This window comes from Elephantulus edwardii, unplaced genomic scaffold (assembly GCF_000299155.1).
Source record: "Elephantulus edwardii isolate Elephantulus edwardi_28Jun2011 unplaced genomic scaffold, EleEdw1.0 scaffold00147, whole genome shotgun sequence".
Lineage (NCBI taxonomy): Eukaryota > Metazoa > Chordata > Mammalia > Macroscelidea > Macroscelididae > Elephantulus > Elephantulus edwardii.
In genome coordinates this window covers 8526340-8539278 of record NW_006399897.1, presented here as the reverse complement: position 1 = coordinate 8539278, position 12939 = coordinate 8526340, and the positions used below count along the sequence as shown (strand labels likewise).

At 37.8% G+C, this 12939-nt stretch overlaps 1 protein-coding gene across 1 annotated transcript in view; it reads right to left on the bottom strand.

Moving 5' to 3' along the window:
• Positions 1-12939, bottom strand: part of MYO16 (myosin XVI) — a 951959-nt gene that overhangs the window by 172204 nt on the left and 766816 nt on the right. The window contains exon 28 of the mRNA XM_006894620.1: positions 11512-11611. Coding sequence (XP_006894682.1) covers positions 11512-11611 — 100 coding nt within the window. The remainder of the gene's footprint in view (positions 1-11511; positions 11612-12939) is intronic.

Below are 12939 nucleotides of genomic sequence, written 5' to 3'. Positions count from 1 at the left end.
GTGTACATAGATTTAAGAGATACCTTTAGATCCTCAATGCTTATTTTTTTAACATTGATAGTTTCATAAAAAGAAAACAAATAAAAGTAAAAGAATATATACACTATGTTCTATATTGCAGTTTCAGTTGATTTATGAAGTGTTCCCTGAGTAACAAAACAAAGGTTATAAACTACTAATTTATTGTACTAATTGAGAGCCAAGATCCTTAATACAATTGTCTAAGAAAAATGTAAAAAAAAAGAGGTGCCTCAATTTTAACAGTTTCTTGCACTCACTTTTATATCTCGTTTTACTGTTCTAGCTGAGATTAATGAAATAATAAATCCTCCATCCCACTTATTTTATTTAATATTATGGTAAAATGCTAATCTTGTGATTCTCAACATGGTAAGGGAGCATCCTTCAAAGACCATATATTTTACAAAGGCATATAATAAAATTTAGGCCATTCCTTAAAAGTTATATCTGAAGATTATTCTAAAGACATTGTTAATTGTGTTTTTTCTTTTGCTAAAGAATAATCCCAAACAGGAAAAACAACATCTTATTTTATTTTGTGGTTTGCCTTTTACAAGCATTCTTTACCATGTCATCTGAAAGCTCCCACTCTCCTCTCTCTCTATCCCTCTCCTGATCTCTCTACCTTACCCTCTTTCCCTCCCCGCTCCCTCTCTCTCTCTCTCTCTCTCTCTCTCACACACACACACACACACACCCCTACCACCACTACCACTACCACCACCATCCTTTCCCAGTAAGTATCTGGCACGTAGTTTGGATGAAAGTTCTAATTTCTTTCCTTGTTTGCCTTTTGTCTATGTAATCCTGAATTTTCTTTGTCTGGCTCCTTATACTTAAAATGTTAAATGACATGTAAAGTAGCTCTAACATTATAAGCAAAAGTTCACTTTCCTTCATTTCCAGTAACAGATATCATGGGACTCTCTTTACAAGGGCCACAGAAGGCAGAACTCTTTGCCTGTCTTAATGACTCCCCTCCCTCATTCTTCCCTCTCTGCTCCCATCAAAATTCTGTAAATCTCTGTTTGGAATGTCAATGAAACTTATCACTTTGAAAGCTCTGCTGAAGGAGGGCAAGACCATTTCCAAATCCTGACGGGTTTGTGCGCTCTGTGGGTTTCTGTGTTCTGAAGCAGTGCCCCTGGCATCCTATGAGTCGACTCTCTGACAGATTTGTTTCCCCATTAGTCATCCCTCCAGATGGCTTTAAAATGAATATAGCATTCAAATAACTACACAGTAGAAGCCATCCTATAACCAGTTGATTCATATAAAATGTGTGAAAATCAGATTATACCACTTATTTTTCCACTTAGAATTAGTCTCAAAGATTTTCATTTTACATAAATGACATAACATGTAGAACGAGTATGTTCAACACGGGCTTAAATGCCTGCCAGTCATTTTGGTTGGCATTGGGTAACCAAGACAGAAAGTTTTTTATTAAGTGTACACAATTTCTGAGAACTTACTTTTAAAGTCACCTCATAATAATGTATTAAAACACATGTTTTTAGATATAGAGTATATCTGAATAATTTTCAAAATACTGAATAGCACACAGCTCATAACTAATGGCCCAACTTAATACAATTTCTTTTCAAGTTATGAGTGGTTAAATATATTTGAGGGTACTTTTTGTTTGTTTGTTTGTTTGGTCACAAAGGAAATATGCTGTGGACTTTTTGCTTCAGAAAGAAAAAAATATACCTATAGAGAGACAGGTAGATTCCTGAAAGTTATAAAAGTAGTGTTCTATTCAAATAACTTCAAGAATCTCCCATTCTTTTAAAATCGTTACCTAAATTCCGCCTTGCAAATGAAGACAAAACCTTAATTAGTCTATGTTGCTGTTAGGTGCTGTCAAGCTGGCTACAATTCATTGCAAACTTACCTCTAAAATATTCAATTTCATTGTAAACAGCTATAGACAAAAAAACCCCCCAAAACAACCATTGAAAACACCACTAAGAAGGATTCTTTTCAAGACACAAGAAATCTGATTTTCCTTCAAATGAAAACAATATCCCAGAACATTTGATTGTGCTTATGCGAAACCTATATTTGGAGGAGGAGGCAGTCATCAGAACAGAGCAAGGAGAAATTGCACAGTTCAAAACTGGGAAGGGTGTACACTAGGGACGTCTCCTGTCTCTAGCCCTTTTCAATCAATATGCAGAACAGATCATCTGGGAGGCTGAGCTATATGAGGGGGAATGTGAATTGGAGGAAGAATCATCCACAAACCACGTTATGTAGATGACATTATCCTGCTTGCTGAAACAGAGGAAGATCTGAAGTGCTTGCTGCAGAAAGTCAAAGATTGCAGCCTTCAACATGGATTGAAGCTCAATATCACTGGCTGATTAGCAGCATCATGATAGATGGTGAAGAGATTCAGATTGTTAACAGGTTTAGTTTGCTTGGTTTCATAATCAACACTCTTGGTACCAGTAGCCAGGAAATTGAGAGAAAAATTACATTGGGAAAATTGGCTGTCAGAGACCTCTCCAGAGTACGGAAGAGCAATGACATCAATCTGGAGACTAAGGTATGCCTGATCCAGGCCATCGTCTTCACAATTACTTGCTATGCATCAGAGAGCTAGACAATGACTAAGGATGACAGAAGAATTGATGCCTTTGAGCTGTGGTGCTGAAGAGTATTGAATATACCATGGACTGCTAGGAGAAAAATGGGAATTTTAGAATACTTTATTGTGCTTATACGAAACCTATACTTGGACCAAGAGACAGTCCTCAGAACAGAGCAAGGAAACACTCTATGGTTCAAAATAAGGAAAGAAGTACATCAGGGATGCATCCTGTCCCCATATCTTTTTCAATTTGTATGCAGAAAAGATCATTTGGGAAGCAGGGTTTTATGAGGCATCAATACTGGAGAAAGACTCATTTACCACCTACGATACACATATGACACAACCTTGCTTGTTGAAACTGAAGAAGATCTAAAGCACTTGCTGCAAAAGGTCAAGGACTGTAGTCTTCTATATGTATTGAAGCTCAACATCAAAGAGGATAGATTATCACCACTGCACCAATTGGCAGCACCATGAAGGATGGAGAAGAGACTGAGGTTGTTTGCAAGCACAGCTTGCTCAGAGCCATGATTAACACTCTTAATATCAGCATTCAGGAAATCAAAAGATGTATTGCACTGGGAAAATCTGCTGTCATGGACCTCTCCAGAGTGCTGAAGAGCAATGATGTCAGTTTAGATGCAAAGGTGCACCTAATCCAGGCCATGGTCTTCTCAATTACTTGTTATGCTTTAGAGAGTTGGACAATGACTAAGGATGACAGAAGAAGAATAGATATCTTCAAATTGTGGTGCTAGAGAAGAGTCTTGAACATATCATGGTCTGCTAAGAAAACAAATAGGTCTGTCTTGGAGAAGGTGAAATGAAGTCTCTCCTTGGAGGCTAGGATTTTGAAACTATGCCTCACTTAATTTGGGCATGTGGCCAGGAAAGATCAGTCCTTGGAGAAGGATCTAATGCTTGCAAGGGTGGGAAGATGGAGCATGAGAGAAAGACCCCAGATGAGATAAAGTGATACAGTAACTGGGGTGATGTGGGTTGGTGTGTCAGAATTAGTGAGACTGGCCCAGGACAGGGAAGGGTATGCTGTACATAGGGTCGTTATACATCACAGGAGACTCAATGGCACATGACAACAATAACATACTATGACATGTTTAGAAGTAGGGGTGGCATACACTTACTAAATAACATGCCTCCTGAAACTCTATGAACTTTGATAAATGTTGACAGGTGTAGAGGGGCTTCAGGCCTTTTGTTCATACGGTGGCTATGAGTCGTGCTCAACTCAAAGGTAATCAATAACAACAACATCTAGGAGAACAAACATGTTTATCCTGGAGAGGTTGAAACCAGGATGCTTCTTGGAGGCAAGGATTCTGAAGCTTCATCTGACAAAAGTTGGGCATGTTGCAAAGAGGGACCAGTCCCTGGAGAGGAACCTCATGCTTGGTAGGGTGGAGGAACAGGGAAAGAGGGAAAGACCCTCAATGAGATGGATTGATTCAGTGACTGGATAATGAGGGTAGATGTGTTAGAGACAGTAAAATTGGTACAGGATAGAGCAGGTTTCAGGGCTATTGTACATAGGGGCTCTATGAGTTGCAAGTACTTGATGGCCCATAAAAACAACAACAACAAGGGAGTATTAGGCTGTCATTTACAGACTCAGAAAGCCAGTGGCTGGTCTCTGTGGGTCAGAACAGACTTGATGGCAGTATGAGAGAGAGAAGTGAAAGTTTGGCTGTTTGACTCTACCTGAGGAACCTTGGAAGAAAGGTCTGCTGATCTATTTCTGAAAAAGCAGTCATTCACAACCCTGTAGATCACAGCTTTAATCTCAGTTACAAAGGGTTTCCATATATGCCATTAACAAACTGGTTAATGAAATGGTAACATATTTAGTTTTCCAAATCTTATAGTTGTTCAAATCACATACAAAGGTAGCTAATATTTCTTTGAGAAATAAAGGCATGGATGTAAAATACCCCACTCTATAGGATAATTATACATCTGAAAGCTAAAATTTCTTGGAGCAGAACAGGGTTAGTGTGATTTGCAGTTATTTCCCAAATGTAGGGACTTGCACTAGTAACCCAAAGATGGTTCAAATCCATAAGATGCTAACAAGAGAGAGACTGGCAATTTTTCCAGTGTGATTCAACATTTCAGAAGCCCCATGTAGGGTTAGCTATGAGCCAGTTCCAAGTCAACAGCAATGAGTTTGAACATTCTATGATTAAATTGCATCAACACAGTGATTACAAATTTGAAAAAAAATCATTTTAACTATTAATATATTGCATGAATGCATTCAGTTTTTATATATACAGAGAAAAGTTAAATTTCTGCTTGAGTCTTATCTCAAAATAACTTCCTAGATGTTTCCACGGTTAGCTTTTAACTTATTCTACATTTAAATTTTTTTTCTATGTCTCTCTGTAAAATAGATTGTATTTTTTAGTACAAATCCTCATTTGCTGGTTCAAAACATATGCAGGCAGAATGGACCATGTGCCATCTGCTGTCTCCTATGACGGAGACACACCTGTCAAGACCAGTCGCACAATCCCCATTGGATAGAGGTGACATGCTAGTGGAATTAAGACAGTTAATCAAGAACAACCTAGAAGACACGCCCTCCAAGTCTGCAGAGAAGGTGATGGGGATCACTGCGAATGCTGCACTAAGGTGGGAATATTGGAAATTTGAAAGCAAGGGAATCAGTATCATGCTGAGAACATGGCATGTGAACCAAGCCTGTCATGCTGTAACTTAGGTGGGTTTACCAAGGCAACGTCACAAAACTCTTTCTAAAGTGCTGTAGTGAGTAGTGGCTAAAAAGCCAATATTACTTTCATTCACCTTTTTATCACATTTCCCCCTCCTTTTGAGGTGGTGAATATAAAGCCAATATTACTTTGATTTAATTTTTTATCACATCTCCCCCTCCTTTTAATTTTCTCTGGAGAGGCTACGTAGAATCTAAGCCTCACCTCTCAGAATTAGAACCTCTGATAGTGAATACTGTATAAGTCAAACATCCTAAACATTTCTATTTAAAGCTAGCTCTTCTCTACCTTCTCATCATTCTTTCCTCTCATTCATTTTCTCTCTCTCCTCTTTGTTTGTCTTCCTGAGACAGAGTCAGGAACTGGAGTTTAAAGGTATCATGGTATATAAGGGTCTCTTAACTGACAGTTTGGGTAAAAAAGATTCCGATCAGAGTTGGTCTGCCATGGAAAACAGTCAGCTTGCTTTTCCTTCATTTCCTGGGTGAATTACAGACATAAAAAAAGACACTAAGAACAGAAAACAATTTGCTAAGACTGATATAGGGATATGTAAGCAAGGTTTGTTTGTTTTGTTCTGTGTGTTTTTTGATAAAAGCTTATTCTATGATAGATAATCTATCGCTTTCAAGTTCTATAATCAGAAGGATTATAATTATATCAATATTATAATATTACTATAAATTATAATATTATATAATTATATCAATATATTACTATTATATCAATATATTAATAGGTATAGATGGAGTTGAATGCAGTGGGAAGGATACTGTATGGAAAGTACGAGCTATGGGTCTGCACAGTGGCTGTCCCACTGAAAGTAAAAGGGACACTCACAGGTTCCATTTCTGTACATTTTTGCTCACTCAGCCTACTCACATTTTTCTTCAAAAAAGTTGACTTAAACATATATGAAATAAGTACCAAACCCTGAATAGTTATGACATTTTTTATGTTGTTGTTGTTAAGTGCCGTTGAGTCCCAGGCGACTCATAGCGACCCTATGAAGGAGAGCCCTCGACACTGACATTTTTTTATAGATGAGATAAATTCATACAAAATATTTAAAAAGACAAAACCCAACCAAAAACCACCTCTCATTCTTCACATACTGATCCCAAACCCAGTACTGCATCCATAATAAGCAGCATGCCTGAATTGGTACTAAATAGGGCAGCCTTGAAGAGAAAATGTAGCATTTTGATCAGATATAGAAGGAAATTCTGGAGGTTTCTTTACATTACTGAATTTACACAAGGGTTAAAACTATTAGGAGTGTAGAGTTAGAATCCTGTACTGATGATTCAAAGACTTTTCCTTGTACAGGGTTTGATTAAAGGCAAGGAGAGGTGAAGAAATCCCAGAAGATCTCCAGAAGTCATTAGAATGACAATGAAAGGATCATATTTTTAGTTAAGAAAATTGAGTTTCTAGCTACTGCTGTACGCTGCTTTAAAAAGCAAAAAATATCTTGAGTCCTTTCCATCTTCCCTGCTTGCTTAAAAAAAAAAAGAAAAGAATAACTATTAATTTTATGCTAACCATTCAGGACCAAAGGATGAAAATTGACTGCTTAATAAAAACACACATTATAATTCGTGGCGATTTGGGAATAGCTACAGACACACTAACCATCCATTATACACTTTACTGTTGCTTCAGTAACACGGCTCCTTATTTAATCCTTGCACTGATTAACAAACTGGAATAGAATTAATAGCAGCTCTACATGGAACTATCAACACTTGCTTTGCTTTTGAAACTGAAGAGTCTCACTTTCCAGGGTGAGAATAAATGATGTGGGTTGTTTTTTGTTTTTTTGGTGTTTTTTTTTTTTAATTCTTTTGCTGTCTGACTAACATGAAGTGAAATATGAATAAGCTTTTGTTTCAGTGAAGTCAATTATTTGTCTGCTGGCATAAAACATGAGAACGGTTACATGTGGGATAAGCTGTAGAAAAGCAGTCTTCTTTAACTAGACAACACTGAACGCACAAGCAAACATGCAAAACAAATGGAATTCTTTTCATCTCCCACACTTTCCATTTCCTTTTGAGGAGTTAAAATGTGCAGGTAAAACTGATGAAAGAAATAGAAAAAGAAGCTTTTCTCAGATTTTATTTGGATATTCTTTTTCAAAGTTCCAAAGCAAATCCAGCCTCTTATTCATGTTGAACTCCCAACCTAAATGCACAAGGTTTGACTCCACCAGCTGTTTTCCACTGGTAGAGAAGGATGAGTAATCTGCTCCCATGCAATTTTTTGCCTCTGAAAACCTGCTGGAGGATCAGCTATGAGTCAGTTACAACTTGATGGCACTTAACAGCCACAACCAGCATAACGTGAATGTGTTCTAGTAGTTGAACAGTTAAATGCTTTGTTACTAACTAGTAGGTCTGTGGTTTGAAACCACCAGCTGCTCCTTCAGAGGAAAGACTTGAAAACTTACTTCTCTAAATAATCAAGTCTAGGAAACACTGTGGGAAAGTCCACTCTGACATAGAGTCTTCATGTTTTAGACTTATCTTGTGGCGCACAAAAATGACAGCTTCAGGCGGAGATAGACCGTCAGAGGGTATCGGAATATCCTGGAACTCCCATCCCTACTGAATCCTCATGCAGCAGTTTATGAAGAAGACTGATGGCTGGTCAGATGAGATGTTTATGGTCAGTCAGTTTCACTATTTGGTATTTCTCATTCTTCCTTGAACAACCTAAACTTCTGTTGCAACATAACATCTCAGTATCCTTCAAAGGAAGGAGGCAGTGAAGGTTTAATGACAGAATTCTCACCCATCCTCTAGGGCATCCCAAGTGCAGCAACTGTCACACTTTCAGTAGTGAATTCTAAACTAATATAAAGTAGGAAGAAAGGCTTAGAGGTCTTCTTTCAGAAAAATAAACTGAGAACTCATAGCTGACCCTCCACTGGGTTTCTGAGGCTGTTAATTGCATGTGGGGAGGTTGCCTACCTTTCTCTCTCAGAGCCAGTGGAGTCCTCAAACGGCCATCGATGCTGTCTTTGCATTATAGCAGTGTGATTCCCTATGGGTTAAGCCACTAAAGCTGCCTTGAGGGGGTAGGGAAAAAGAACCACTGACACTGAAAACATAATGGTTCAAAAACTGTCTCAACACATCACATACGGGGTTGCTACGAGTGAGGGCTGAAACAATATGGTTAGCAACAACCTTTAAAAGGAGAACAACAGAAGATAATCCTAGCATTACATGATTCGAAAAACATTACTGCTTATTCCAAAGTTCCAGCAATGATTCAGTTGAAACAAGTTTAGTTACCTACAAGCTGATTAAATAATCCTTGATGTGAGTCATACATCTTATGTCATTTGCCCTTGCTTAGTTACCTGACATCATTCATTGTTAGTAATTCCTCCTTTCTCCTTCCTTTTTTATCCAATCTTTTGGCACTGATTCACATCCATGACAACTACAAACTGTGTAAAGTTCCTCCCTCAGACTGTTATTTAAAGTTCAACTGCCATTACTAGCTTTTTTTAAAAAAGAGATCATGAAAACTGTGACTGGGTGGCACAATTAAATCCTTACTCATCAATGCTGAGGAGCCTAGTGTCTTTGCCATAGACGATGGGTGTGCTAACGTCAATCTAGATCTTCCTCTGCCCACTTTACTTAATTGGACCACTTTTAGGCATAGTCAGCAGTTCTGAATCATTTGTTCAGATTGTTTGAGAAGCCAAGTGCTCATTTCTGGCCTTGTCAATTATCATACATTTTCACTTTCAGAGCCTCCTTCTATCCTTTCTTTTTTTTAAAGAAGAAAAAGATTTTTATCTGCTTTTTATTAATGCTTATGTTTTTCCAAAGTTATTAAATACCATGTTATGTGCCACCTATGCATTTTTATAGTTTATAGCTAGAAGCTTCCAAGCAATGCTGGATATAGAGAATTTCTTCCTCTTTCTCAGTCTTCTTTATCTTCTCTGTTCTTTTAAATACCAATTCTTCTTTCCCTAATACTGGCCATTGTGGCATCCTGATTTCCTTTAAGCTATTGAATAAACTCCGGAGCTCTTTCCAATGGTTTTTGGAGTGTATTTACTTTGTTATTTTGACTCATTCTCTCCTACTTCCAGAAGGATACCTACAACCCCTGGAGCCACTGGCCTGTGCCACTCAAAACGATCACAGGATATTACTGAATGTTTGCAACTCTGAAGGCTTTGGCAACAAATGAGGTTCAAAGGACAGTGACATCCTCAGTGTGTGGTAGGTCAGAAGCAGGCAAGAGAAAACAAAAAAAACAAAAAAAAGAAAAAAAGGAGGATCAGCTAAAAATTGAAAGAGCCTCAAAAGGGAGCTAGCAGTTCACAGGAGAGGATCAACCTGAGTTCTTTAAATTTTGGAATCTGAATTCTGCTTCCTTCTGGGCATTTAAAAAAAATCTTCAGTGAGAAAACGTGACTCTGAGTCACAAACTTCATGGAGCTACAGACCGTGGCATCACCAGGGTTGGTGTCAAACAGTGTGATAACTCATAGAGCCACCACCTACTCCATGGGCTTTCTCTTGTGTCAGACCACACAGAATTTTTAGCAACATTTACTATCAATTTTGATAATAAATAAGACATAATGTCATTGACAATTGCTTAAATATAACATTACCTCATAGGAATGTTGTTCTTAAGTACTACTGAGTCAAGTATGGCTCGAAGATGTGAATCATGCCCTATCCTTTGCCATCCTTGCCATCACTGACACACGTGAGCCCATTGCTACAGATACTGTGTCCATCCGTCTCATTGAAGGTCTTCCTATCTTACACCAACCCTCCACCTTTCTAAGTATGTTGACCTCCAAGGAACAGCCTCTGCTAACTACATGATCAGAGAATATGAGACAAAGTTTTTGCCATCTTTCCATCCCAGGAGCGCCCTCCCTGCATCCTCTCTAAGTCATATCTGTTCTTTGGGCATTCCCTAGGATATTCTGTCAGTACCTTCTTCCAAAACCACAAGTCAAAGGTCTCAATTCTTCTTCTGTCATCCTTAGTCACTGTCCAGCTCTCAGATGCATAGCAAGTGATCGAAAACAACCTGAATCAGGTGCGATTGAGGACTAAGATCATAGGAATAGTAATAACAAAAGAGCTTTAAAATCTGCACTGAATTGCCACATAATTAAATCAAAACATCAAACACACTGCCATCTAGTTGCTTTCCAGTAGTAGTAACTAGGTGGAAGCCTTGTTAAACGTTTTCCTCCTTCTTTTCCTTTAATGATGACTTCATTCTCAAGTCATTGACACCAGGTAACAAATGTTAGTTACTAAAACATTATAGCTCAGAGTAACTCACTGCTGTGGAACCAGGACAGGCTCAACGCTGATCCTCTCACTGGGCTTCCAGAGGCTGTAAATCACACAGGAGGAAATTGCCTATCTTTTCTCCTGTGGAGTCACTAGAGGCTTTGAACAGCCTGAGAGAAACCACCTTTGAGTTAGCTCCCTATGGATTATGTCACCAGAGCTCCCATATATTATAGCCAAAACACCAGAAAATGTAACAAACACTAGCAGCAATGACAACAACAACACTGGTTTGTAATCACGCAGAAGAAATCACCTGGGTTGAAGTGCCTTTGTAATTGGTAATGGCAGTTCTGATCAATATACATCAGAAGGTTCAAAAAGTAAATTCTCAGAGAGTATTTTTCCCTTTAGGTATATGTAAGGTAGACTTAATGAAAAATTATTTTTTGCCACTAAATCTAGGTACAGGCTATTTTTATAAAAATAATAAATTTATGCCAAATAATGCACATAAATTTTATAGTAGTCACCCTGGTGTAACCCCCTTTAACAGTATTACCCAGTGTGGGTCACAGGCAACACAAAACCCTAAAGATATTAATGACTCTACAAACATCTCATCACTTTGGCAAAATAGACTCTGGGATTCTTTTGTGTGTTTACTACATGCTGCTAAAATCAGTAAATCATAAAGACTGATGCATTTAATGTCTTGCCTTGCCAGACACATCAGAAGAATCTGGTTTTTGCCAGTAATACTACGGTGGCTTCCCATAATGACTCAGCTCTCTTACTTAAAATCCAAAACTGATATTTTAGGAGGTTGTAGGTCACCAACCTGCCAGCCTTGTAATTTACACTGCTGGAGAACAAGCCGACATTTCTCCTCAGCAGACAGTTTCTTCTCACCCAGGAATGTGTCAGTCAATGGCTTAAACCTGTGAAAAGCAACAGGGACATGAAAGGAAAGAATTGAATTTAATAGCCTTAATGGTGTTTCTCAAATTTTACACACTCTGATTGTATCCCAATAATACACAGATATTCCATACATTGTGCATTTAATGGGTGATTGTGAGTAATCTTATTGCTGAAATTAAAAAAAATTAAAAATTGAATATAATATTTGATGCATTTTTAACATTATTATGGAGTGACACATTTATCAAAATAACATTTGAAGATTAAAAATAGGTATTAGTAGTCATTTAAGTATTTGTATTTAAAATATTTCATGACATTTAATATTTAATAATACTCTCCTTTTAAGAAATTTAAGCATTTTTATTACCACTTCATAATACATCAAAATGTAGTTCGACTTCATGTTGAGAATATATGAAAAAAATCATCCCCATGGGAATCTCTCTGACACTTCCTTCTCAGAGCTAAGTCATAGCTCACAAGTTAAAAGAATGCTATCCTTCAGGATGACAAGCCTTAATAGTAGGGGGTCCATGTAACATCCCAACTTCTGACTAGCTAGTCAACAACCTGAAGCATGCTTCCTACTATCTTGTCAGGATATCACCAGCAACCCTGAGAATCCAGATATATTCTTTCTGTTTAAGTTGGTCTTTATTTCTACTTTCAACTTATAGTGACCATACTCCCTTGGGCTTCCAAGGATATTAGTCTTTAAAGGAGGAGATGATTCCTATTTGTCTTGTAGAACTGCTAGTAGACTTGGACTGCCAACCTTTTGGTTAGCATTCAAAATATATTACTCACTACATTACCAAGTTCCATAATTCACTGGGATTATGGAACACCGTTAGGTTATGTAAGTCACTGGAACAACTCAAATAATTCATACAGACTATATACCTTTGCCTTTGGACTTATATACAATATATGATGCATGAAAAAGGACAGACACTGACCATGACTTCACTTTACTTGTATCCATAATCAAGACACTTAGTACCAGCAGTTAGGAGATCACAACGTGTATTGCACTAGGAAAGTCTATAGTCAGGGACCTCTCTAAATTCTTAAAGAGTGACTATGTCATTTTGAGGACAAAGGTTCAACTTGATTCAGGCCACAGCATTTCAGTCATTTGCTGTGTATCTCAGAACTGGACAATGAATAACGATGATAGAAGAATTGATGTCTTTGAGCTGTGGTGTTGGAGAAGAGTACTGACGATCCCAGGGACCACCAAAAGAACAAATATATATGTCTTGGAGAAAGTACAACCAGAGTGCTCCTTGGAGGCAAAGATGATGAAGATTCTTCTCTCATACTTTGGAATGTTGCTAGG